Source organism: Pipra filicauda, unplaced genomic scaffold (assembly GCF_003945595.2).
Source record: "Pipra filicauda isolate LSUMZ 115617 unplaced genomic scaffold, ASM394559v2 scaffold50_size3627746_pilon, whole genome shotgun sequence".
NCBI classification, from domain to species: Eukaryota; Metazoa; Chordata; class Aves; order Passeriformes; family Pipridae; genus Pipra; species Pipra filicauda.
The window spans coordinates 903,430-930,566 of NW_024104654.1; the positions used below are offsets into that span (position 1 = coordinate 903,430).

At 36.1% G+C, this 27,137-nt stretch overlaps 1 protein-coding gene across 4 annotated transcripts in view; it reads right to left on the reverse strand.

Moving 5' to 3' along the window:
- PDS5B (PDS5 cohesin associated factor B) overlaps positions 1–27,137 on the reverse strand; it is a 105,563-nt gene that overhangs the window by 13,227 nt on the left and 65,199 nt on the right. For all 4 annotated transcript variants that reach the window (XM_027728925.2, XM_027728923.2, XM_027728924.2 and 1 more), the window contains exons 20-30: positions 26,568–26,691; positions 25,630–25,788; positions 24,800–24,868; positions 20,943–21,079; positions 16,393–16,516; positions 10,640–10,844; positions 6,047–6,161; positions 5,558–5,690; positions 4,612–4,731; positions 4,270–4,332; positions 1,437–1,582 (exon numbers count right to left, since the gene is read on the reverse strand). In XM_027728925.2, coding sequence (XP_027584726.1) covers positions 1,437–1,582; positions 4,270–4,332; positions 4,612–4,731; positions 5,558–5,690; positions 6,047–6,161; positions 10,640–10,844; positions 16,393–16,516; positions 20,943–21,079; positions 24,800–24,868; positions 25,630–25,788; positions 26,568–26,691 — 1,395 coding nt within the window. The remainder of the gene's footprint in view (positions 1–1,436; positions 1,583–4,269; positions 4,333–4,611; positions 4,732–5,557; positions 5,691–6,046; positions 6,162–10,639; positions 10,845–16,392; positions 16,517–20,942; positions 21,080–24,799; positions 24,869–25,629; positions 25,789–26,567; positions 26,692–27,137) is intronic.

The window sequence follows — 27,137 nt, forward strand, 5'->3', positions numbered from 1 at the left end:
GTCCTTTCATTTCATCTGCCCTGGGGGAGGCAGAAGCAACATTTTTAAATACCAATGCACATTTATTAATGAAAAGATATATGCTATGAGTTTAAGTGAAAAGTGGTATTCAAATGCACAAACCCTTAATTCCTTGGCCTGGGCACTGCATAGTGAGTGAAAGACGTTCTCACTCCTACAAGTGTAAAATCTGTAATAACTGTGACATAATCAGAAGCATAGGTTTTATAAATCATCTCAACAGACGAAAATTTGCCTGTATATATTCCGACAGACTGAACTGGGAATACCACACATACGGAATCATTGCCATAACTTCTCTTTGTCTTTGACATCTCCACTCAAAACACCAGTTTAACTCAGGTGAACTGGAGAGATCGTGAAGATGACATGTTAGGCTGTGAGTGCAGCACTTTTTAAAATTTGATCTCAGATTCATTTTGATGGATATAGAGGAGAATCTGGAGTCCACCTGTCTCTAGCCAATAATGTATTTCAGCATGTCAACCTGCATGACTCATAAGAAATAAGCCTTTCTGCAGACTTTCTAGCAGAGAAATATTTTTTGTGAAACACTGTACTACATGTAGAATTAATATCATATATGAAATAGTCACAGAAGTACTAAATGAGAAGTCTTATATTCAAACATAGCATTTCCTCACAGTCCTGAAAGAATGTGAAAAAATATGAATAGTGGGTCTATGTAATCTCTCAATGTCTGTGAAAAAAATTAACGATAATGTGACTTTCAGCTAAAAAAAATGAACATAAGACACAGTAACTGCTGAATAACTTACAAAGCTGGCACAAAATAAACTATAACTTTTAAAGACAGATAAGTAGAAGACGACTTATGTAATATTATAGTACATTCACCTCTTTATCACAAAACTAATCTAAAATCCAACAATGTTTATCTGCAAAGTCCAGCAAACTGCAGGGACTAGAGGATGAAGTCATGTGAGATTACCACAACGGCCTACCAGTCCTCACCATCTATGATGTGTTGTTAACTGCACAGCGAGGTTCCTGGGGACTGCAGCTGTGTGTGTACACACACACATATACACATGTGCATATATACATGTGTGGGACGATATCTATCTATCTATCTAAAAAACACCCCAAAACCCTCCAACCCTGTTCTCAAAAAACAAAACATATAAGGCTCTCCTTTCCTCCTTCAGCCAACTCTGGATCTAATTTGATTCTGGAGGGTTTTTTGTTTGTTTGTTTGTTTGTTTTTTTAAGCAAATTTATTTCTGAGGACAGAAAGTGCAATTCATGGTTTCAGTTATACTAATGTAGTACTATAACTTTACTTCAATGTAAGATAAAAGAATTCTGTCTTTCACTTAAAAAATATTATAGAAATATTCAAAGTTTCCATTACAAATATTTGAAATATCAAAGTTCCTTTGTTGTCTACCAACCTCCCTTTGATCCTTCCTGGAGAGCTTGGATTTGAACTGCTGCTGGCATTGCTTACAGTTTCCATTCGAGATGATTTGGATTGAGACTGCTTGCCTGCTGACGAAAGAGGCTTATTAACTGCTCCAAGAACATTGGCTGCTTTGGGCTGAAACCAAAAATATATTTCCTTTACTTTAAGCTGCACATTCAGATATCGTTAACACATACTATGTTGAAAATACAAGTTTCACTTTCTGCAATCATTATCTTAATTTTAACACGAAGTGATAAACATTTTCATATGAAAGCTACAACAGACATCAGAAGAAAACTGAGGAAGCTGTAATGAAATTGCTAGCTGCCACCAAAACCAGTATTCTTCTCTGTACCCTTAGATTCTGTCCTCTTCTCGTTGGTAGTATGGGTGCTCACCTGACCTTGCAGTAAGCCACTTCAGCACTTTATGTGCAGTTTGCTTTCTGCTGATTATTTGCCTGAACCAGCTCACCATCTGGATCAGATAAGCACCTGTACTAGTAAAACAGAAATAGCAGTAGGATGGCCCTTTCAGCAAAGGAGACACCGAACTGGCTTAGGTGTAATAGCAATCACATTAGTTTCAACTGGGAATGAATGAGAATCTCCGAAGTCCAACACTGTAGAGAAGACTCTGATACTTCTTGCACAGATATAAAAATGTTAGTCTTTTAATAAGTACCAAAATTCCAGACATCAGTGAGCTTCAGGTTATTAATTTATCTGGATTATCTTTCAGACATGCTGAATGCCTCCACCTCATATTACCTTTTGAGAGAGCTGAAAAAGTTCAATTACTCCTAGAGAGAATGCACATTTATGCCAACCACCCACGTACAAAAATGTTGAATTAAAGACCATTCCCTACATTTCTAATTATGCATCTTCTCTTTCAATATTAGATTCTAGCTATGTCTACAGTTAGTGACAGCTAAAAAAAGTTCAACATGCATATCATATCAGCTTTGAGTGTTCCTTTCTCAGAGCTATGCACCATAGCAGTGCGGGTTATACCTTCATAGCCAGAGGGAACTTTACACTTACAAAGATTCACTCTGCACTGAGTACTAGAAAAAGAGCATACGCTTTCTAAAAATAAACCTTGGAGAACAAAATCTAGTTTAACAATTTACATCTACTAGCTCAGAACTAAACATTAACAATAAGCATTTCCTGAAAGAGCTCAAAAGCAGAGATTTTCAAACTCACACTGAACCAGACTTTCTACTAAGAAGGGATAACAGGGCCTGCACTAACAGCTCCTCCCTTACAACAGAAGATACACTCAAAGCCTTACTGCCCTCAGTGTTCCCTGCTTAAATCCACCTCACTCACATCCTCTCAAGCTAGTATTCCATTCCCAAAACTAGGACTCCCTAAACCAACTTTCATTTCTCGCTCCTCTCATGACAGTGAAGCAATTGAAAATTCTGGTAGTCAAGTAAGCTCTACTACTTGTTACAAAATTTCAAAATAACACAAAAAGAGCTAGAGTACCTGGTACTAGAAATTGAAAATATAAAAGTTAACTTAGGATTCAAAAGAGTTTCAGTTCGGACATATGAAAGACATGGAGCTGCTGAAGAGAGTTCAGAAAAAGGCCATTAAGATGAAGAAGGGGCCACATCATGTCTCAGAGAACAAGGGGTTTGGACTAAATGACCTCCAGAGGTTCCTTCCAACTTCAAACATTCTGTGATTTCTCGTGGTAGCATACACCATGTTTCTTATTTAATATTGTCACAGTACACTTAATATATTAAGTATGGGACAAACTACTAAGAATGTTTGATGTTAAAAACTGGATTAGAAAACTTAATATTGACTACTGATCAAAAACTGGAAGACAAACTACTTCCTTTTAAAAACTTTTGTGTCTTCACAAGTAAGAAGCCAATCTCTAATCCATGGCGTTCAAGCACTCAAATGCACAATACAGTGATGATCTATTCCAATCCATAAATGTTGACTTTCAGCTTCTCAAAGAGATGCTCATCTGTCTTTTTTCCTAACTTGCATTCCTCCTTTATTAGTTAGTTACTAGCTCACAGCTAATGCTTCATTAGCAAAGTTAAGGGTAATGATAATGCTGAAATTTCTTTTGTTTGCAAGGTAGCAAATTAATTTTCTTTGTCCTCTAGAGCAGAACATATCAATCCAGATGAAAAACACAATTTGTCTTTTCTTTTACTAGATTTTGTTCTAAAGAGTACCTGGGTTTAGTTTTAGTGAAGAAAGAACACTGCCATTCAATACAACGCATCTTGTGAAAGACAAATTAACATAACTGTGGAACAGCCAGTTATCTTGTAAGATACTGTAAAAAGATATTCAGCTTTGCCAAAGATTATTTACATAATTTTTAAAATAATTTCTGTTAGAGTTTTCCATAGCTCTAACTTCATAGGCAGCATTGTAGTCTTCTGCAGAAAAGAAGGTTAACCATTTTGTAAACTTGTCAAATATTACGGGTTGTTTGAGGTGTTTTTTTTTGGACTCTCTCCTTTTAACAACAACAGGCTTTGGCTACTGTGGCCACAACCCAGCACAGACATTACCAGTTTTCTCTTCTACCCATCTCTTTTCTAAACCTGGAAACAATCTGATCTCTTAAACAAAATGTTTCATAAACTACATGCTAGTTCTCTTAAAAAAAAAAAACCACAAACACACACAAAAAAAACCCCCCAAAGAAAACAAACAGGAACAAACAGGCAAACAAGTAAGATCACCACAAAAAAAAAAAAAAAAGACAAACCAGAACTTCAAATACAGCACCAAAAACAAGCTCCTTCCAAGCCCCCACACCATATCTACCTTTCCAGGAGTAAAAAAAGACTTCATTTCCGGAGGAAGATAATTTTTGGTGTTACTGAAATTCTGTAAAGAAAGGAGGGGGGGAATTACAGCAATAGTCAGTGAATTATATATATATGTATATATATGTATATATATATACACATTTTGGAGATTGCACTGAAAGATTTTCTTTACATCACTTATGCTTTTGAATTTTTAAACTAGAACACTAACATCAGGGTTGGGGGAAGGGGGAGAATATAATAGGGAGAAGTCTGAAGTTACAAGAAATATTTAAGAAAAACAACATTAAATATTTAAACAGACTTATCTCAAGACAAATTAAATGCCACAGTATACCTTGTCAGGTTGAGTAAAATATCTGGCTGGAAGTACAGGGTCTTTAGGGGATTCCAAACTGTATGTTGTACTCTTTGACATAATGATATTCATTGCTACATCACAGACTGTATATAGTTTCTGTAAATAGTAAAATTACAAGACCAAACAACAGTTTAAAAGTTCATTGAAATCTTGACAAGAGATAGTGTATCTTTTGAGCACAGAACTACAAGAACTCACAGTTTAAAAGCAATCACCTTAATAATTTAACACCAGCCTGCATCTTAAACAGTGTATTGCAGAGTACTGAAATACAGACACTAAAGGCAAAAAGCATTGTTAAGTCTAACAGTTGAGGAGAGATAGTTTTCATGATCTTTCTGCACTTAAGAATAGCCCTTGCCTTAGTTTCTAAGACAAAGTTAAAACAAACAAATGAACTCACACACCCCACCCACCCACTACCCAAAACTCATCTCTGTGGGCAAAGCAGAAAAGTAACAAATCTGTACATTGTGTGACACTAAAAACACAAAAGCAAGATCAGGGTTTGATACATTCACTACACAATACAAACCAGAGATTTCTAATGTAACTATTTTTCTTCCTATACTAAGCTTACTCCTGCATTTTAAAAATTAAATATTACAAAGCACTTTAGTAGATGATTTAAAACAGTAGAAGTTATAGTTTACATCTATTTAAAGTTAGTGTTTAGTAATCTTACTGATACAGAAAGGAGGACTGAAAACCATTACAAGTCCCTTGCCTATGTGCAAGAAGCACAGGAAAATAACTGTCATCTAAACTACAACACATATTATCATTACAATATATAAAGTATCGTCTCATACATACAACTCTATTGAAAGATATTTTGAAGTTGGTATATAAACAAAAAGCAACTCCCTTCCATAAGCAGGCCAGAATTAAATGCAATTTCCAATCAAAAAGTATCACCTACTTCATTCATTTTTTGATCATCTGGTCCTTGGGCATCCTTAGTCTGTTTGATATTTTCTACCATTTTTCTGATAAATGCATGACTGTTGTTTTCATTTTTAGCCATCAATATTTCCAGTATGAACCATAGGCACCTAAAGGAGAAATGCAGTATTCCGCACAAATGAAAATACAAAAGAAATTCTTTTAAAAAGCACATTTGAGAAAGTGATTTAGTCTAGGTTTTACTAGTATTATGAATTCGAACCTGTCTAACCCTGGGAAAACAATTCTTTAGAAAAAATGAAATTAAGGTAGGATGAGCAGAAGATAAAGAGTTCATCTGTAAAATATCAGAGAGCACTAAAAAAGCATCTATACTATTTCTCACAATATTTTACTGAAATAACTGCCATCGTTATGTGCACTTGACATTGTAACAGAGTACCACCATGAATTAAAATTTCACTTAGAATAAAGCTAGAAAGAACACTATTAAAAGTAGTCTTACTCTTTAATGTCCTTGAGTTGTTCAATGTCCTGGACTTTGACATAATCTGGGTCATGAGCTAGGAGATGGATAGTATAAGGAACAACATATTCTGGTAGAAGTGACAACAGTTTCTCTGAAAAGCAGAAGAAAGATGTATCAAAAAACTACATACTAAGAAATATGCTTTTCTACTAAAGAGGAAAGGGCAAAATTTTTCTAGCATCCTCTGAGACTTCTAAGTAATCCTAAGCAATGACTGCAGAAGAAAGTCTTTCCTACATCATGACAGACAGAAGGCCTGTTTTCCCCAGGGATTCAAAAACTAAGGGTTGTTGCCAATGGCCCTCTCAGAGTTATGATCACAAAATATATATTCTATAAGGTAACAAATTCCCTGATCAATACCATGCAGCATGAAGTCCGGCACCTCAAAGTTTGATGAAGAAAATCAGGATAAAAAAAATCCTCTCCTATGGAGTAAGGACAACAGAAGGACAAGTTGTATACCAAAAGTAAAAAAAACCAAAACCAAAAACAACATATTGCAGCAAACATCCACAATGCTTTCTTGAGCCTAATGCCTAAGAGGAACCAGCGGATGCACAGTACACCTTAATTATTAAACCCGTACCCTGTGCAACAGGCAAGACAACAGGCAAAGGAAGGCATGCTAGTATTCTATGTACCTTGCTATGGTACAAGCATCTAATCTTAAGTGCTTGTGGCAAATGCAAAGTTTAGTATTATCTATGGATCATAGAATCATAGAATCGATTGGGTTGGAAAAGACCTCCGAGATCATCGAGTCCAACCCTTGGTCCAAATCCAGTCCATTTACTAGATCATGGCACTCAGTGCCACGTCCAATCTGCGTTTAAAAATCTCCAGGGATGGTGAATCCAACACCTCTCTGGGCAGCCCATTCCAATGCCTGATTACTCTCTCTGTAAAGAATTTTCTCCTGAAATCCAACTTAAATTTCCCCTGGCGGAGCTTAAGCCCGTGCCCCCTTGTCCTATTGCTGAGTGCCTGAGAGAAGAGACCAACCCCCACCTGGCTAGAACTTCCCTTCAGGTAGTTATAGACGGTGATGAGGTCACCTCTGAGCCTCCTCTTCTCCAGGCTAAACAACCCAAGCTCCCTCAGCCTCTCCCCATAGGACTTATGCTCCAGTCCCTTCACCAGCCTTGTTGCTCTTCTCTGGACCCGCTCCAGCACCTCAATATCCTTTCTGAACTGAGGGGCCCAGACCTGAACACAATACTCAAGGTGTGGCCTCACCAACGCAGAGTACAGGGGAAGGATCACTTCCCTGCTCCTGCTGGCCACGCTATTTTTGATACAGGACAAGATCTCATTGGCCTTCTTGGCCACCTGGGCACACTGTTGGCTCATGTTCAGCTTCCTGTCAATTAGTACCCCCAGGTCCCTTTCTGCCTGGCTGCTTTCCAGCCACTCTGTGCCCAGCCTGTAGCGCTGCAGGGGGTTGTTGTGGCCAAAGTGCAGGACCCGGCACTTGGCTTTATTGAACTTCATCCCATTGGAATCAGCCCATCTCTCAAGTCTATCCAGATAAACACTTTAATATATGTGTGAAGAAAAGAGGGAAATTCCTAGCTCTGCTTCTGAAAAAAAAAACAAATAACACATTTTTGAGCTAGTAAGCAGCCATGAAAGACATGACCAAGTCTGGTAAATCTTCTTTCAGTAAGCTTTTAACTATCCCCTATTCAGTTATGAATAAGTCCAAACATCTGTAAATCATTACATATAATAATAATTTTTGAAAACAATTTTAAAATACATTAGAACACTGACATTTTTATCTCCGAAATATGTATTCACATGAGATGTGTTTGACAGTTATTGTGCACATCAAATAAAATAAATCATTATTGTAGATTTTACAAAACAAAATAATTGCCATGCATAAGTGAGGTTTAATCTACCACTTTCTTAGAGGTCTGCATAAATAGAGGTAATGCACAGTCTACATAATATATATATATATATATATATAAAATACCACCTAATGTCTATTTCAAGCTATTTTTATGTAACTGAAATGCACTGTACTCTGCAAAGCAGTTTTTAATTTGTTTCAATTGACACTACACTATTAACTTCAAAAATATCCTTCAGTTCTTCAAGCACTGTCCTGCATTTTAGCCAGCAGCTGTTAGCATTACTACATTAAAAAATAAAGATGGGAAATGGAAGAAAAAGAACATAATTATGACTTCAGAACACTAGCAAAATTGGCTTGCCTTAGACGCATCCCAGGCAAACCAACCCACTATTATTTGTATAAATTAGTAACTTCAATAGAATGTTCATCAAGAGCTCATGAATTCAGTTTTTCAGCAACTTCCTGCTTCGGACAATTTCTAATATAACGATAATTCCAACTAGGTCTGGAAAACAGACTGCATCAGTTCCAGACAAAACAGGAATAGAAGAAATATTGGTACATATTGTATTTAACCCCTGTCATGACAAAAAATCGTAATTACACATTCTTTCTTCATCTCTAATGAAGAAAGACACAACCTGAAAGGTAGGGTGGCTTTTCTACCAGTACATAAAACTACAGCGTGCCAAAACCCTTCATGAAGTTCTTTATGAGCTTTTAGGAAAGAAACTTGTTAAAAAAATTAATCTTCACCCTTGTCAGTCTTCTGCTTACTGTATTGCAAGTAAAAGTCCATCCTGAGAAAACAATAATTCCTATGCAAGACACATCTCTACCCAGATGAAACTAGTAACAGATACGCAATCAAAATAAGTTTGTTCTTGAGTGGCTTCTACTCTGAATAGCATTTAGAGAATTTAAGAGAGCTGAGAATAATTCCTGCCAGCCTTTAAAAGGCCAGTGTGGAAGAAAAGAGGCATTTTACTGTCTGGTACCAGTCCTTAGGAAGTTTTTCAGAAATATGCCATCTTTTCAACAAATGTTGAAATCCCCCAAAAATATCCAACAGATATCCTCCTCACCTGTACCAAAGTTTCAAGACAAAATGCATCACAAAATTAAACATTTATAGATTCAGAAAAATAGCTATATTAATCAAAGATGCAGATTTCCAAAGGAGGTACTACAGTCATTACTACTCCGTATTTCTTCATCCTTTGTAAGGAGAGTGTCAGAGAGAAACACATATACATTTAAATAGCACTTTATTATCAGAACTGAGCTTCAGCTATACTTCTGCAATTTGGATATTTTAGGATATAGTTTGAGACATTGTATTTGTTGAAAGTTCAGACTGGTAAACCTGAATGGCACAAAGTTAACCTTGCAATCCTCAAAAAATCCTGCAATCTGTATTTAATCCAGACTTCTCATGGATTATAGCACATATCAAATCAATGGCATCACTCAAATATTTCAGCAAGAAAAAAAAATCATCAGGCACACTTTGAGGTTCTACTGGATAAAGAATCACACGCACCTAGGCTCCTCTAAATTTCTTCTACAGATTTTTGATAGCAATTTCACAGCACCTATTTTAAACATAGGAGAATTCTTCTATTTTTTCTCCTACTACTAAAAAGAGTTTTCAACTTTCAAGAGGAATAGTCTTAAGGTGACTTAGAGGTGTTTGCTCAATTTATTTTTCTTTTTCCATGTTATTGAGGTGGGAGAAAAGTACCACTCTTTCTTCTTTAAGTCTAATTAATGACACACAAAAAGATTTCTCTGCAGACTAATTCTCCGATCAAAGTCTAAGAGGACTAAGAAAGATAGACTGACACGGTTAATATAAAGTGATTCATAATCACAAAAGGAAATCAGTTATCTGATGGCATCTGTGAGATCAGATTCACAAAACAGGTCTGGTTTATGCTAAAGAAGATGAAAAAAATCCTCTTTATTTCACAAAAGCCAAACCATCAGTAATATTTCAAAGAAATAAAACTTTCAAAAGCTCTTATTCAAAACACCCATAGCTCTTCATAAAGGTCTACTTTTTCCTATGACCATATACCAGTGTTGTCACACTGTACGTATGTAGCTTTAAGTCAAAAGGACTGATTTAATAAAATTAAAAATAGCTAACATGAGTCCATAATAACTCCCAAAGTATTCCCATGATCAGATTGCTGGCACTGAGAAGAAAGAAGTACATAAACTCATCCTGAAGAGTCTACAAATATAGACCTTTGCCAGCATAAGATAAGAAGCTACTCAATATAGCAGCGCAAAGAATCTATTTAATATAACATTTATTTCATTAAGGTTACGTATTATTAATTACTGAAGTAAAATTAATCATTGTCATTTCATTTAGAATATTATTAACCATTAAGTTCAAACAGTACACATAACTGCCTTGAAAAACTACTTCACTTTCAATATATTTAGGCATAAGCATTTGCACAGTTTTTAACAAAACTGAAAGACTTCAGAAATGCCTGTTAAAAAACATCAAAAGAAAATCGGAAAAACTGAAAAATTTCAGTTTTCATTACATATCACTAAGCGAAATTTACAGCTGTTCTACGTATAAAAACAGACAACCAACAGACAACCAACCACTGTTTTCAGTCTACTCACATTTACATTTGAACTACAGCACTTGTACCAAAAAGCAACTTCTACTCTCTTACCACTAACTGCTGCATGTTGTTTCAGATATTCTCTTCTGACATTTATGTTCTTCACAAGGCACTGCCTGGCATGAGCTCTCCTCTCTTTCACAGGATCTTTTGCACACAGTGCACAAATAGCCATATATTCTAGTGGCAGCCGTAGTCTAGAAAGGCCCTTGTGAAGTTTCTGAGCAAATATTTGTCTCACTTGGTAACATTCATCCTATTAAAAAAAACCAAAACAATAAAACAGTCAAAACTAGAAAAGGTAACAGTAAACCGTTCTAAAAGCAATACGGACTGTGAAATAAAACACGGAAGCGCAGGTAAATATGAAAAAAAGCAATTTCAGACCTTGTAGTCACAGAAACATAGGAAATTCAAGGATTTTTTTTTAATGTCAATTCAGAGCAATTTAATTGAATTCATCAGCTGAAGCTTCCCTTAAAATCAGAAGAAGAATTAAGGTTCAGGAATTGTACAGGAAGATATCACACTCAGGACCCAAGGCCTGGTTTAGCATAGTACTAAGGCATGGAGTTAATGAAATTGTTTACAATAGGACCATTTGCTTTGTGAAGCCAAAGTCAAAGATCCACACAGAAACATTTTAGTTACCAGTAACCACCACCATGACAATTTTATTGCTATGATTTCACACATTTTCATCAAGGCATTAATATTAAAATCTGAATAAAATTCAACAGAATTACCAGACAGGGTGAAACACTGAAGAGAGTACCAAGCATTTCCATTATTCTGTGGACACTTGTCAACTACGATTGACCATGGAAGAGAATAAACCATGTCTAACAGCTGCCAAACAACACAAAGTAAAATAATATGGAGGCAGCAACCGTATTTCTACAGTTTACTAAGCAACATATTTCCAGAAAAGACATGAACTTGAAAAATTTTTTGTATTAAGAAAACCTACATACATCACTTAATACACCACAAACTATTTAGTAACACAGGACATGAAGGCTTAACAGAAGCACATGCAGAAAAGGGTTACAAGAAAACATAGAGAAAAGCTTAAGATAAACAAGGCCAAAAAAACAGCTTGGCACATTTAACCTTCCGGAAAGAGAGCAAGAGGAAAGATTTGTTTTCTCTAAACATGAAGAAAAAACATTAACAGGAATAAGCAGCTATTTCAGTCAAATGACACTTTTGAAGTTCAGAAAGGATTGAAAAGGGTTTCCAGCTATCAGTCACCTGGAAGTGCAGAGCCAAAACCTAGCCACTGGTAACATTGACTCCGCTAAATCTGCGAATGGCATCAAAAGAGATCATGTTTTAGATAAAACAAGCCTTCCTCTTTCCCCACCAAAAATGAAATCCACAAGAAACTTCTTCAATCAAGTCTCATTTCCCTTTCTGCACTGCAAGCAATACTCCTCCCTGTATGGACTGAAACCCTGAAACACCTGCCGTAGCCAGAGTTGAAGCAACCCAAGCCCACAAACCCAAACCATGAGACCTACTCATGATGCATTGCCTCACAACAGCAAATCCACCCCCCAGCAGAAGACTAAGATACAGCCTTATTTTCCTCCTCAGTAACATCATCTAATTCTAAAGCCTTGAGGAAGCTTAGAAGAAACCTATGCCTAGTTGGTGTATCAGCAAGGAAGCATGTCCTCTTTGCCTCAGGGGACAAGGAAGTTATAGTTCGATGTTACTGACGGTGTTGTCTGGCCAACTGAAATGATTATAATTTCTTTTTCTTTTAATATTGAGAATAACCTTAAATTCGGCTCAGTTATACTAGTTCACTGAGAAGAAGGGGGATAAAACTTATCCAACGTATGCTATTTTCAACAGCATACACATAAACCCCATAAAATCAATCCAACTTTATATATCCACATGTCTGAATTTAATGTCGATTCACCAGAATTTCACCATTTAAAAGCACTTTAAAAATATATATTTGCAAAGCATCATGTACCACTCAGACATAGCTCTGATTCTTTCATCAATTAAAATACTCTGAGCTAGCAAGGAAAACTGAAAATGTTTTGGGATCTTATTAAACAAATGAAACTTATGCAATCTAAAAGATTTCTTCATTCAATTAATTTCATTTTCAACAGCAAAGCTTATTAGATCTTAAATCTGGTCTTAAAGCCTGTTAAACACTGAAGTACTCTACACTATGTTCAATTATTTTCTACTCTCTTTCAGTATGAAGCTCTGCTGGCATCAAAATCTGTTCTGCAGACCAAGTAAGTCAACTGCTGGTAAGCTTACAACATTGGTCAAACACATCCAGAACTTATTTTAAAATGACTAGAATTACATGCATTTCATCACCACAAAATCCCTGTTTACCAGTGCCACTTTAATACAGCAATTAGTGACAACACAGAATTATGTATTCTGCACTCTAATAATTACACATTATAAAATGGCAGTATCAGAGAAGAAAAAGTGCCAGTACAGCTACTCTGTGTCTGAGGATCTGAACTGAATAGTGACAAAGAAGACCTCAAGAACATCTAGAAAATTATTTGTAAGTATTCAAAATCCATTAAGAGCAGCAGTGAAAAGGAAAGGCATAATTCCTGTTTGACAGGAATTTCTAGTTTTCTAGAAAACAATTTAGCAAGTCACAAAAGGCAAAAAAAATATCAATAAATGAGGAGGGAAATGTGACAGAACTAATACTACAGAAGAAAAGATTCTCCTGGCAATGATGTGAAGTCATATGGATATATCCAGAGGGAGGGTATTACAGAGAGCCAACACGGCTTTAAAAAGTACAAATTGTGCCTGACCAGTCTAGTAGCCTTTTACAATGAAGTGACTCAGTAAATGAGTAAGTGAGCAACTGATGTCATCTACCTGGATTTCTATAAATGCTTTGACACAGTCTCACACAGCATTCTTATCTCTAAATTGGACAGATATGGCTTTCATAGATGGACTATAAGAAATTATCTGGGTGGTCATGTCCACAGAATTGCAGTAAAAAGAAAAAAAAAAAAATCAATGTCCAGATGGAGATCAATAACAAGTGGTGCCCTCAGGGGTGAATACTGGGACCAGCATTATTCATCTTTATGAATTACACAGGTAGCAGGATTGAGTACATCCCTCAGCAAGACTGGATGACACAAAGCCAAGTGGTGCTGTTGATACACTGGAGGGCAGGAGGAGATGCCATCCAGAGGCATCCATGGCAGGCTTGAGGAGTGGGCCCATGGGAACCTCATGAGGCTCAACAAGTCCAAGTGTAAGGTCCTGCAGCTGAGTCGGGGTAATCCTCCGTGTCAACACAGGCTGCCAAGAGGGACGGGACACTGGTGGATGAAAAACTGGACATGAGCCAGCCATGTCTGCTCACAGCCCAGAAAGCCAACTGTGTCCTGGGCTGCATCAAAAGGAGAGGGGACCAGCAGGTTGAGGGAGGTGATTCTTGACATCTGCTCTGCTCTCATGGGACCCCCATCAGGAACACTTCATTAGAAGGCGGACATGGAGCTGGTTAGAGCAGAGCCAGAGGAAGGCCATGAAAATGGTCAGAGAGCTGGAACACCTCTCCTAGGAAGAAAGACTGAGAGAGTTAGGGTTGTTCAGCCTGGAGAAGAGAAGGCTCTGGGGAGACCTTGTTGCGACCTTTCAGTGTATGACGGGGGCTTATAAGAAAGATGGAGAAAAACTGTTTACCTGGTCCTGCAGTAATGGGACAAGGGGCAACAGCTTTAAACTGAGAGAGGTTAGGTTTAGATTAGACATAAGGAAGAGACTTTTTACAGTGAGGGTGGTAGGACAGTGGAACAGATTGCCCAGAGCAATTGAGGATGCCCCACTACTGGATGTGTTCAGGGCCAGGTTGGACAGGGCTTTGAGCAATCTGGTCCAGTGAAAGATGTCCCTGAGCACAGCAGGGGAGTTGTAATGAGATAATCCTTAGGGGTTCCTTCCAATCCAAATATTCTATGATGCTATATAAAATGTGATACTAACTGGTTTATAAATATTGATAACCCTCTTTTGTTCTTCTAATTTAAATCTCATCTCTCAAAATTCCCTTTTGGGAATTGAAGAGAAGTAAACACTAGACACAAAGATAGCAAAAGAAGGTGACAACACATCTGTTGCTATATCCACAAACAGTTAAGATTGTTATAGCTGGAAAATAAGAAGTGGAAAAAAGTGAGAGATAGTGATGAAATGGAGGGCAAAGAACCTGCACCTAACATACTGAGAAGAGCATCAAAACAATGAAGCAAAATTCTGATAGAGGAGAACTACAAGGTTAACATTTGCAGTAAAGGAAGATTTGCCACAGGATGGAAATGACTGAAGAAATGAACAGATTTTGATCACTGGGAGCACAAGAAAACAGAACATGCAAATACTACATTGGGAAGGCTAGTCTGGCATGACATTATCCAGCTAGAGTATCCTTTCCAGGACAGAAATAGAGCTTATTTGTCATTACAGTAAGTGCCTATTTTCCTCTCTACTAATTTTGTTCTGAATTGTAAAAATATTTAAAACTCATTTTGAGACAAGACTAACATTTCTATTTGGTTTTGTAACAGGCAGACTGAAAAGTATCACTTTGCTCAAGGTATAAAGACCTTCAGTTGTTACCACTGAATTCCTGCTGCATTTTTGCTAGATTTCATCTGCTTAAGTAGTTTTAAGTTTTGCTCCATTTCCTTGTTTTTCACAGTAAGGGTGAAAAAACAAGTTACTTTCGGAACTAAGTAAGGGTTCCTTTCATAGGAACACAGAAGCTTAAAATTCATATAAACACAGCAAAAACAATATACAAGCCTAATACAGACTGTCTTACTCTGGTATAGGAATGATTTTTCTAGCCTAACTGTAACCAACTCCATCAACTTAAGAAATTAAAAGAGATATTCTATATGAAATAAAAAATATCCACACAGAAGCTATACTCTATATTTTCTAACATTAAATACCAATTTAAAGTCTTCTGATATTTAAATGGTTGCAGCTAAAGCTTTAGCCAGCCTGAGGAATTAAGGTCTAGAATGGAATATCATGATTACTGCAGATATCTTCCGGAAGTGATTCCTTTCAGAGTATGTCTTGACTTGTGTAAAGCCAGGAGAATATCAGCAGTTACACAAGTAACACCAAGAGAAGTCCCTTCAAGACCACTTACTCTTGGCATATGAATCAATTTCTGTAGAATTTGCTACGTCTACAGGACAGAAATACAGAGGATGTCTACATCTCTACTTAAAATATTAAAATTACTTTCTTTCTGTTACTAACTTCACAGTCAGAAGTTAAGGATGACAACTCCAGCATCTACTGAGGAATCTCTCCATTTTTCTTCTAATATTTAAAGGATGCCAACTATCTTTAAAAAATCTCTGCATTCACATATATTCTACCCAGGTACTGACAGAAAGAGAAACCAAGGTCACTGCTGTCACCACAGTTCAGTATAATTTACATAATCTCATTTCAACTTCTAATAATGTCATAATGCAGCAGGGGTATTACTTTAAATACATACTGAATTCCTTGGTTTATCAATATTCTAACATTTGACTACCGTAAGTTAGTATTCCCCCACTGGGTAACCCAGTACTATAGACCTAATTCTCATTCAAAATGAGTTTTCAGGATTATGTAGTAGAAAAATAATTTCATGCCAAAGATGAACGTTTTGCATAAAACTAGATTCACGGAAATATACACAACATACAGAACAAACAACTATATACTCATACATTTGCTGACAACCCACAACTCCCATCAAATTTCCTTACGTTTATGGCTAGTGCACACAGCTGGTATTGTTCTAAGGTGATGATTTCATGGTAACAGGGTTCTTGTGCCAACTTCACAATAGCATTTCCTGCAGCCAGCCTCAAGCGAGACATATCAGGTTTACTGAAAAACAAGCACATGGATTATGAGGGTTAATTTGTAAAAAAATTATGCAATTATTTGGCTTAATTAAATTTCAGTAAGTGTGCACTGCTGAAAAACAAGTACTTAAAAAGAAAGAGGTTTCCATGGACTTAGCTGCCCCCATACCAGCAAAAATAATTTCAACCCAAAAGTATTTTTCGTGGCACCACATTTTACAGCCTATTACCACGCATCTATTACCTTGCCCTAACTTGGCAATAAAAATCTTCCCTGAAACTTCCTAAAAGTTCCACATAGGTATGAAACAGTTCTAGTGGTGCATTGAACCAACAGAGTCCATATTGCCCCTCAGAGACCACATCTAGCAGTAAAACACTTCTGTTCAGCTTGCTGCTTTTATTTCAGCAGAGGGTTCCTGCCAAAGAAGTAGCCCATTTTTAGTCCCTAAAGTTGCCAAACTTTTTCTAGCTCAAAATCCATGCTGCGAGTCAACAGAAATTAAGATTAATTAGACATTACGGTAGATGACTAAGTGATTTTTTTTTTTAAGACCAGCAAAGTGTCTTTTGAATACAGCCACTGAAAATGTATATCAGATGTGTAGCAATTTTTCTACAGCACAGAACTATGAAGTTCCAAACTCCAATATTTTTTTAACAAATTTTCTCTTGGTACTGCTTAGTTTAAGGAAAATGCAGATAGCATTTCTAGAAAATCTTAATTTAGCTTCATATCTAATATCAGTACTTTCAGCAATTGCCAGTGTTCTCCCATCCTTAAATACTATTGTTTCATGCTTAGTATAGACTAAATTAAAATCCTTCTACAAAGACATGCAAGTTCAACCTAGCCAATTCAACCCAACCACAAAGAGAAAATTAGTATAATCTTGAATTTTATAAAACTGTTGACTTATAAAATTAAAAAGAAATACCTGGAAAGGACAGTTGATATATTATTTATTGGTAAAATTCAATATTAAAGAAATACAAGACTGGTGAATTTAACCTACATATGCTAACATCTCAAAGAAATCAGTTGTTGATTTAAAAGCAATTCAACAGTCATCAATCCTATTACTTCAAGGCGTGAAGGATGAACAAGAGAAGGGATTTATTTATTTTCCAAGTAGGACCTTGCCTTTACCTGACACTCTACGCTAAACCATGCTTCGAAATTTAAAAAAAACCATTCTTTTACTCTGTCAATGAAAGGTAAAGTTGCATAGATTTAAAGAGGCCTAGGGGCAGAGTCATTTTTAGGGCTGATGAGGACAACAACACCAAGATGATTACACCATGACTAAGGGCCTAAAAAACATCAAACGTCTCCTGAGTCCTCCCACTTTCATTTAATTATCTTTAGCAAATTATACATTGTTTCAAAGACAAATGCAAGCCATGAACACAAAAACTGACTCATACAGAATGATCTCATATCAAGTACAATTTAAAAGATTATATTCTGTATTGAACAGACAATTTTACTCTTTTTCCAAAGCCTACTCTAAATCAGAAGGACCAGTGTCATGTTTGCACAGCAGGGACACAGTAAGCATTGCCAGAAAGAAGATATCCTTACTGCATTCTCAAAGGTTGAAGAATAAAGGTCAGGAAGTGTCAGCAAGTTCCATGCAGACCTAATAGGCCTGAAACATCATCTCTCTGTTTCAGGTTTTGAGAGTACTTGTTAGTTAGGCAGTATAGCTCACACAGAGACAATGGAGACCTGTCCTTCCACCAGTTTGGAGCTTTCCCAAAAGTAATACTGGGAAATAATGAATACATGTCCTGTCACCAGGGCTCTTGCCTTATGCAGCAGTGGGTGCACGGTTTCCCTAGTCTTCCTTGTGTCACTTAGGGAAGCTCTTCTGTTTGCCTTTGTCACTATTCAATCCCAGCTGAGATTTGGCTTTCCTGTGTCTCAGATGGTGTATCTGTATTTCTTCCAGGTTACCCATTCTACTTCCACTTTCTCTATAACTCATACAACCATAGAATAGTTTGGGTTCAAAAGGACTGTTAAAGCTCATCTAGTCCAACTCACTGCAATAAGCAGGTTACTTGGAGCCCTGTCCAACCTGACCTTGAATGCTTCCAGGGATGGGGCATCTACTACCTTCCTGGGCAACCTGTTCAAGTGTTTCACCACCTTCATCATAAAAAATTTCTTCCTTTCATCTATAGGCCTTCCTTTAAGTACTGAAAGGTCACAATTAGGTCTCCACAGACACTTCTCCAGGCTGAACAATTCCAATTCTCTCCACCTTTCCTTGTAGAACCACTCCACCTTCTGACCATTTCTGTGACCTCCTCTGAACCTACTCCAACAAGTCCATGTCCCTCCTGTGCTGAGGACCCCAGAGCTGGATGCAGCACCTCGGATAGGGTCTCACCAGAGTGGGGTAAAGGGGTAGAATCGTATCTCCCGGCCTGCTGGCCACATTGCTTTTGATGCAGCCCAGGATACAACTGGCTTTCTGGTATGTGAGCACACATTGTTGGCTCATGTCCACCAGTGTCCCCGAGTACTACTCCACAGGACTACTCTCAATCCTCTTGTGTTCAAATTTTGCCAAGAGCTCCCTTCTCATCCAGGCAGCTCTGCTGAAATATTTGCCTGACCTTCTGCTTTGACCACTCTTGAGCAATGAAGGATTGTTTTTTAATATTAGTTAACTAGCTTTCTTGGGCCCTTCTTCCTTCTAGGACCTCATCCAATGGGACTCTACAAGCAGATTCTTGTAGAGACCCAAGATTTTTCTCCTGAAGTCCAGCACTCTGATCTTGCCTTTTGCCCTCCTTCTTGCTATCAAGATTTTAAACTCCATATAATATGGTCATTATAGCCAAGGCTGACTTCAATCTTCACACCCCCAACAACCTGCTTCTTGTGGTAAATTGTGAGGTGCAGCAGATAGATCCTCTCCATTGGGTCCTCTACCAGTTGTGTCAAAAAGCTGTCATCAGTGGTGTCCTGGATTGTTTATGCACAACTGTGTTGCTCCTCCAGTGGATATTGGAGTGTTTGAAGTTCCCCATGAGGGACAAAGACTGCATACATGAAGTCATTTCTAGTTGTTTAAAGAAGCCTTCATCCCCTTCCTCTTCCTGGGAAGGGGCCCTCCAGCACACACCCATTATGACATCACCCATACCAGTCTGCTCTACAGTCCTAACCCATAAGCTCTCAGTTGGTTCATCATCCATCCCCAGGCAGAGCTCCAAGCTCTGGGGTTGAAGGGTTACTTCCAGAGCAACATCACATGTCACTGCAGCTATCTCCCTATCCTAAAAGGATCCCTAGCCCTCCATTAACTTGATTTAACAATGGAGAACTGACCACATCATTATATCAAGTTTCTACTACTGCTTCTGTGTACAAAAAGAATAGGAAAACTGAATTTCTAAAACATGCACAGTAAGGAATCATCACTCCAAGCATGAAAGTACCCAGGACCTATTGAATTGATCTATTCACAAATTACTGGATAAGTCAACCATATGCTCCAAGTAGCCGTGCTGAAAAGCCAAATCACTGCCACTCAACGCCCTAGCAACTGCCATGAATGGTGATATTACAGAATTTAAAACTATGAAACAATTAGAGGACCTACAAGACAGATTACACAGTTGCTACAAAGATAACATGCTAGACAAATTCTCAGGTTTGCAATGTTGCACACACAGCATGAGTTCTATCTGCATAATAACTGTATAATATTAAACTCTACTCAAAAATTAAAACCTTTTTACTCACACCAGTACAATCCATCCATGCCCTTAATGGTTTGTGTAGACATAAATTTTCAATGTTTTACAAGCAATAGCAGCTGACAACTTGTCACTTCTACCACAGAGTATTAAGAAGATACCCAGAGAAACAAGTTGTCTGACAATCACCTAAAAGGTAAATTATTTATTGAGACTTAATCCTCTTTACACATTTCCCTTTTCCTTTCACTTGTAGAGGTCTCAATGGATTAGCCTGCCATCAGGCAGAAGCATCTTATATACTAGTTATTTCCAACTGGTTTACTACAATATGCAATTATTTTTATTAGAAATCCCACCTACTGGCCTTTGGCATACAAAGCCATTGGTACATCAGGAATAGCAAGCTGCATAAAAAATTAAAACCAATTTTCAGTGGGAAGGAGAAAGTTGCATAGTTTATTTTTGCAATATACATAATGGTCTTTTGAAGAAATAAATAAAACAAAGAAGACAAAAACTAAAATATAGCTGTAACACTAATGTACAGTGTTACAAAAACTGAGACTCAGCAACCTTATGTAGGAACCCAGCCAAGCTTACCATTGGTTCTTATGAAATAAGATGTATAAGTTTTAAACAGTCTAACAGAATAGTTTAAGTACTACTTTGACCAAAATTCTCCCCACACCGGCATCAGAGATATGAAAACATTACCATCTGTTACACACCTAATTTTCCCCTGCTCTGTTAAATCTCCATCACTGTGTAATATTGTTGTTAGCAACCTCAGAGTAGAAGTTCCTGACTTGCTGTGGTTGTTCTTCATTCCTAGTAACCACCGAACCATCATCTTGATGGCCTGAATCTGGAAAAAAAAAAATTGATATCAAAAAGTCCAATCACACCATAAGCCACATTTTTTAAATAATCTTTATCTTAATTTAAACACACATAGTATTTTCCCAAGCACTTTTTTGGTGCTACAAACACAAGCCTGTCAGGGTTGCAAAAACTCATTTAAATACCAGAAAGATAACTAGAAATACTCTCACTAGACAGCAATTTTTCACTGAAAGTCTCAAGCACATACTACAGCAAATAAAAATTATGCATTTTATTAAAGTTTGAACTGTTTTTTCAACTAAGCAATCACACATTTTGTCCTTTGAAAATATTATTTTAATTGAGCTTACATTCATTAAATGCTATGGCATAGGCAAAACAGTTTATACTAACTGATAAAATGTTACTGGATCAAACGGTAGGACACATTTTCATTTCTATATTTCTACAAATCACAGAATCTTCTGAGGTGGAAAGGACCCACAAGATTCATTGAGTCCAACTCTTAAAACACATGGTCGATATGGGGATCAAACCCACGACCTTGGCATTAAATTCCCATGCTTAAACAATCCCAATACATTCTCTATTTATCTACATAATATTTGAGTTTAAATTTAAGACAAGTAAATTAAAAAACACTTCACAGACATTTTGACTGTTAAGAGTATCAACCTGTCCTAAGATAACTCATCCTGGAAAAGAATATTTCTTCACAGCTATTTAAAGAAAAGCCTCAAAGCCTGTTACTTAGGATAACTTGTCTTTTGCCAATGGAAACATCAAGTGTTTTGAGGCAAACTTCTGCCAGTATGCAGAATCCAGCAACTGACACACTGAATAATTTCACTAAAACACTGAATAATTTCACATTTCTTTAGTAAAAAATAAAACATGAATTTAGAGATTAAGTTTACTTAGTATTTGAATCCTTTTGTCCTTTCATTTTCCTCCTAATATGACAGCAGAGACAATAAAGAACATAAGGAACAGTATCCTCTTATGACAAAATGAAAATGCTCATCTAAATCACATAGACATCCTTGGGGGGAAAAAAAAGAAAAAACCAAACCCAAACAACCTAAAACACCAGACTTGGAAGATCAAAACACAAAACCCAAAAGTTTTAGAAAAAACATGACGCTTTTTGTACATGGTATCTTCAACTTTTCTCTTTAGTGGGAAAAGCAATTCTAGTAACTTTTATATGAACATTCACAGTATCACCAAATTAAATTCATCATACAATCAATCTATTCAGATCTCAGCTCTAGGATTATCATCTAAACGGTTGTTTACTTTTTACATTTACTCCACCTAACTGGAGAACACCAGCAAGAGGTAGGATGCCTGTTACTCCTGATCTCAAAATGCAAATGGGGCGTGAGCAACAGAAATGACATTGTCTTGTCTTAGCTTTCAGAGGGTCTTCCACTAGAACAGTTATAAGTATCCACCAGAAGATTTTAATAGCAATAAAATCAATATAATAATTATAATATAACAACAATAGCAGCAGATCTTTTCACAGCTTACAAATTCAGTTTCTTCATGTCATAATCAGTACCTATAACCATCAGCACTTCCCATTTGTTGGGAGGGCAGAAACATGCTAGCTCTATTTAGTCTTCAAATAAATGATGTATTTAGCTAGGGAACTTGAGTTTTCAGAGCCACAAATGCTGCATGTTTGTGCAGTAGTGAAAAATGAAACAAAGCCCCACTTAAAGTGTAGTTAGTGAAATAGGATGAGAAACCTTATATTCCAGTGACATAGAAGAAAACAAGATATATCACTGCTAATACATAAATCTCAATCCACTGTGTGGTGCACACTACTCAGTACAGGTCACTGTTGAGAGAGATTACTGCTTTAGAACTCAAGTGCCAGGCACAGCAATTCAAGTCATAGTTAATGGCTTATGCCACAATCATTAATCCAAGCCATAGTTAATACTGTACTGAAACATTTCTCTGCAGACATCATTTCATTTAAGCTTTAGCATCCAAATCACTAAGGTTAGCTTGTATCAGTCTAAATATGTTAGGCTGAATGATACTAACATTTTGTCTTCAGCAGTCATTCCTACTTTCATTTGGCAACTCCTTAGTTTTAAAATCCCCATTAGATATATAATTATGTTACAAAGGGAAAAAGAGGTTTTTAAAACCAGAGGGAAGAAAAATGCACTGTCAGAGAGAAATCATTTATAAACTAATGGCATGGCCTGCAGCATTGATTAAATGTAGGTTTCTCAGTAGTAATAAATGCTAATTAAATTTGCAAATCAATTTTCACAATAACCTGTTTTCACCTACAAATAAATGCTTCTTAACAGTTTTCAGTCTTGGCTTCGACTTCAAATTACCCTAAGAATTGCTATAGGCTAATTCCCTTTCAAATAGCCAAATGTATGAAAACTTTAATCAACATAAAAGGACATTCTAGACAGTTATTACAGCTTCACAAATCATTAAAAAATGTTAAGAAAAATAATATTTACTACTTCAAGTTACATGTAGAATCACTGTCTACATGTAGAATCATGAATATCTACATGTAGAATCATGTCTATTTTACACTAGCAGTTCATGAAATTAAAACAAACATACATTCTTTTAACAGTCTTTGGAGTGTAGTGTGCAACTATGGAATTGTACAAATATGAAAAATATCCTTGCTGTAGTCAGACAACTAAAAAGGTAATGAATCAACTCCAAACAAAATCAAGCCTTTCCAGTAATGAGTTCTGTAACAAGCTGGAAACCAAAGTACTTACTAAACCAGTAGACAAGGACGTAGGCTATGAAGACTTTAACAAGTTCAAGAGAGAAGGCAAAGAACTTTTTAAAACCATAAGAGCAACTTTATTCATAAGACATTAGAAACTAAATGACTGCTATAAAATACAGCATGCTACAAAAACATGTTTCTTATTCTAAAAACGTGAAAGCAAAAATCTATCCCTGTTCTGAAGGGCATTCAAAAATCAAATACAGATACAGAATATATTTTCCACATCATAAGTCTATTTCTAATTCAGTGAAAAACTGAGTGACAGTATCTATTACAAAGTACAGAAAATGTAATAAGTTTATTCCAACAAGCTTGAGACGACATTTTTAAGTAAAAAAATCAAAACAACCCCCCCACCATTTTTAAGGTTTTTTTTCTTTAAATCTAGGTTTTCCTCTGATACAAATTGCACACAGATAAAAACAATGTAACACATTTATTCATTTGAGGAAGACTGACAAATTCAAACTCCATTTTTTCTTTATTCCAAAACAGCATTGAAAGTTTCTTGGTATATCATAAAAAGTAAAAAGAAAAAAGGAAGACTTTTAACTAAGTTTCTAGAGTATTTAACTCCCATGTTGAACAGGAGAGAAAAAAATACTTTTACTATAGGTATGCCAGATATCATCACATTTAAGTGTTGCAAAACAAAACTCAGTCTATAAAAAGCCATACAAAAATTTAATTAAGTGTATAGGAAAATTTATATCTAAAATAATAATCAGAAAAGATGTTCTCAAAAGCAAATTTTTTTCTTCTGGCAATCAAAAATGTGTATTGCAATAAGATCCTTAATTTAAAAATATTTGTTTATTTTCTACTTTTAGAAAGATAACAAGGAAATAATGAAAGCAGTTGACAACTTCAGGAATCCAGATAATGAACTGAATTTATTAAGTACTATACACACATTCATAGGAAAATACAGTAAGTGCTACTTACTTTAACAAGCGTTTCAGGAGACACTTCTTCATCTGGGACCCAAAGTTTTGTTGTCTTTTTTCCTGGAAGCTAAACCAAATGTTACACTTGTTAAACTACTGTTACTCTTCAATGAAACTTGCTGCAACCTCCTCTTTTCTGTTTGCTTCTGAACACAATACAGCAGCACAACCTGGTCTGTATCTTACAGAAACAACCATTTCAGAAGTGAGATATTGTTCTTACTTCATTATTCAAGTATCAGCAAATTTAAGATTAATAAAGGGTTTTTTTGTTGTTGTTGTTACCTGAAAACTATTGCTTGAAAGTAACTTCCACTTTCCATATCCAGTAGGTTGGAACTTCAAGCACATAGTTTGAGAGAGTAAATCTTTCCCTAAACAAGTGCTAACAATGCACAAGTTCAGTTTTTGACTTTATAGTCACTATCAAAACAAAAGTACTCAAATATTGAAATTCACAGTCTTCCATTCTAACAGTGTATTTTCCTTTCAAATGTATTATACTTACTAAAAAAATCAGAACTTGCTCACTCAAAATACGAAACTGAGAGAAGTTATAACAATTTTCCCATTTTTAACAAAAGACAAGTCACGAGCGATCCAATGCTGTACTATACAGCTTGTCACTTTAGTAAGGTCTACCAAATCAGTAGTACTGCCCTTTCCCATATTGCAGATTTTCAGTGTAGTCAAACAGTACACATGGAAATCAAAAGACAACCATATACAAAAAGTAGAATCAGCACGCCAAAAATTTTCCCAAGTACTTGTTGAGTATCATACTACAGGAGAACCAGAATCGTAATAGAGGGTTTTTAAAATACTTACCCTATCATTCATTAGCAAATCTTTAACAATAAAAGTAGCAACCAAAGATTTCAAAGGGGCAGCAAACTGATCAGGTGCTAGCATGGCTATATGGCCAATAGTAACCAAAGGTGTAATGAGATGCTCAAAATTGCTTGGATCCAGACTTTTATGCAGTGGCTAGAACAAAGGCAAAAAATTCAGGTATTACTGATACAATCTGTGTCTTATTGAGGAGACAGGAATAACAGCTTTATACCAAGTTGTTCATGTCTATTTCTATTTCAGAAGTACAATTCTAAAAGAGCTATTGACTATTTAGATTTAAAGATACATTCACCAACACACAAAGTCTCCTACAAATCAAAAGAAACATCAAGATGACAGACAAAATATTTATCACATCTGGATAGTTCAAAAAGTGGCAGCTCAAGCAGGACCATTAGGAAACAATGGATTAAAAAGTTTATTTTTTTGTCAGAGAATTATATCTCAAAATAGCAATTTCAGTAATAGACCGCGATTCAGCCTTCAAGATAAAAGCCTGATGGGCACTAATTAAAAAGAACATTTGCAATTATACTATAAAATTTATTTAATTAGTCTCTACCATAATTCAGTTCTCCATAATTTCTGCAACCATTCAAATACTTTTGGTCATTCTCAACAAGAGTGAGTAGTGTACAGCTCCTCTTCCCACAAACAGTTCATGGTTCTAGCACATAGTCCAACACTTGGTTTTATTCTATCAACTGTTAAAACACATAACCCTAAACATGACGGATCATTAGACAGAAAAACATCCTCTGCTACCATTCTTCAGGCCAAAACCATGAGAACAAAAGGAAAGAGGAAAAACATTTTTTCTAAATTAACTACAATTTGTTACATGTAATAAATGTAATTACACATGTAATATAAAAGATCAATAAAAAGTAACTTAGTTATTTTAATTTTACCTCAAATATCTGTGCAAACTGTGTTTCCTTGCTGGAAAATATTGCATGGATGCAGTGAATAGCATACTTGGCTTGACGAGGGGGTCCCTTTTTAGCTTTATGATGCAACACGGGAAGCAAAGCACTACACAGAAGTGTAGCAAAATAAACAAACAAAGAGATAAATATCTTTTCACAAATCTTCCAAAATATCAAACTAGTAAAAAAAAAGTACAGATATACATATAAAGAGCACAACACCCCTGCAAAAGTGCTAATTCTTTTGGTTTGGGTAATTTCTTTTCTTAAAAAAAAAAAAAAGAAAAAAGTTTATATACATGGCTTGCAAGTAAAAAGCTGATAAAATATCATGTGGTAAAACAAGCATTTATATCTGCACAAGTTACTAAATGTTCTTTTGGAAATATTCTTGCCTACACATTACTATTAAATTGTAAAGAATGTTTTTACACTGCCATATATATATATATATATATATACACATACACAATTCAGGAAAAAACAACTAATTCTGAAGGACAACAATATAAATTATAGCAGTATCACTGACATATCAGCTGTCACTACTTT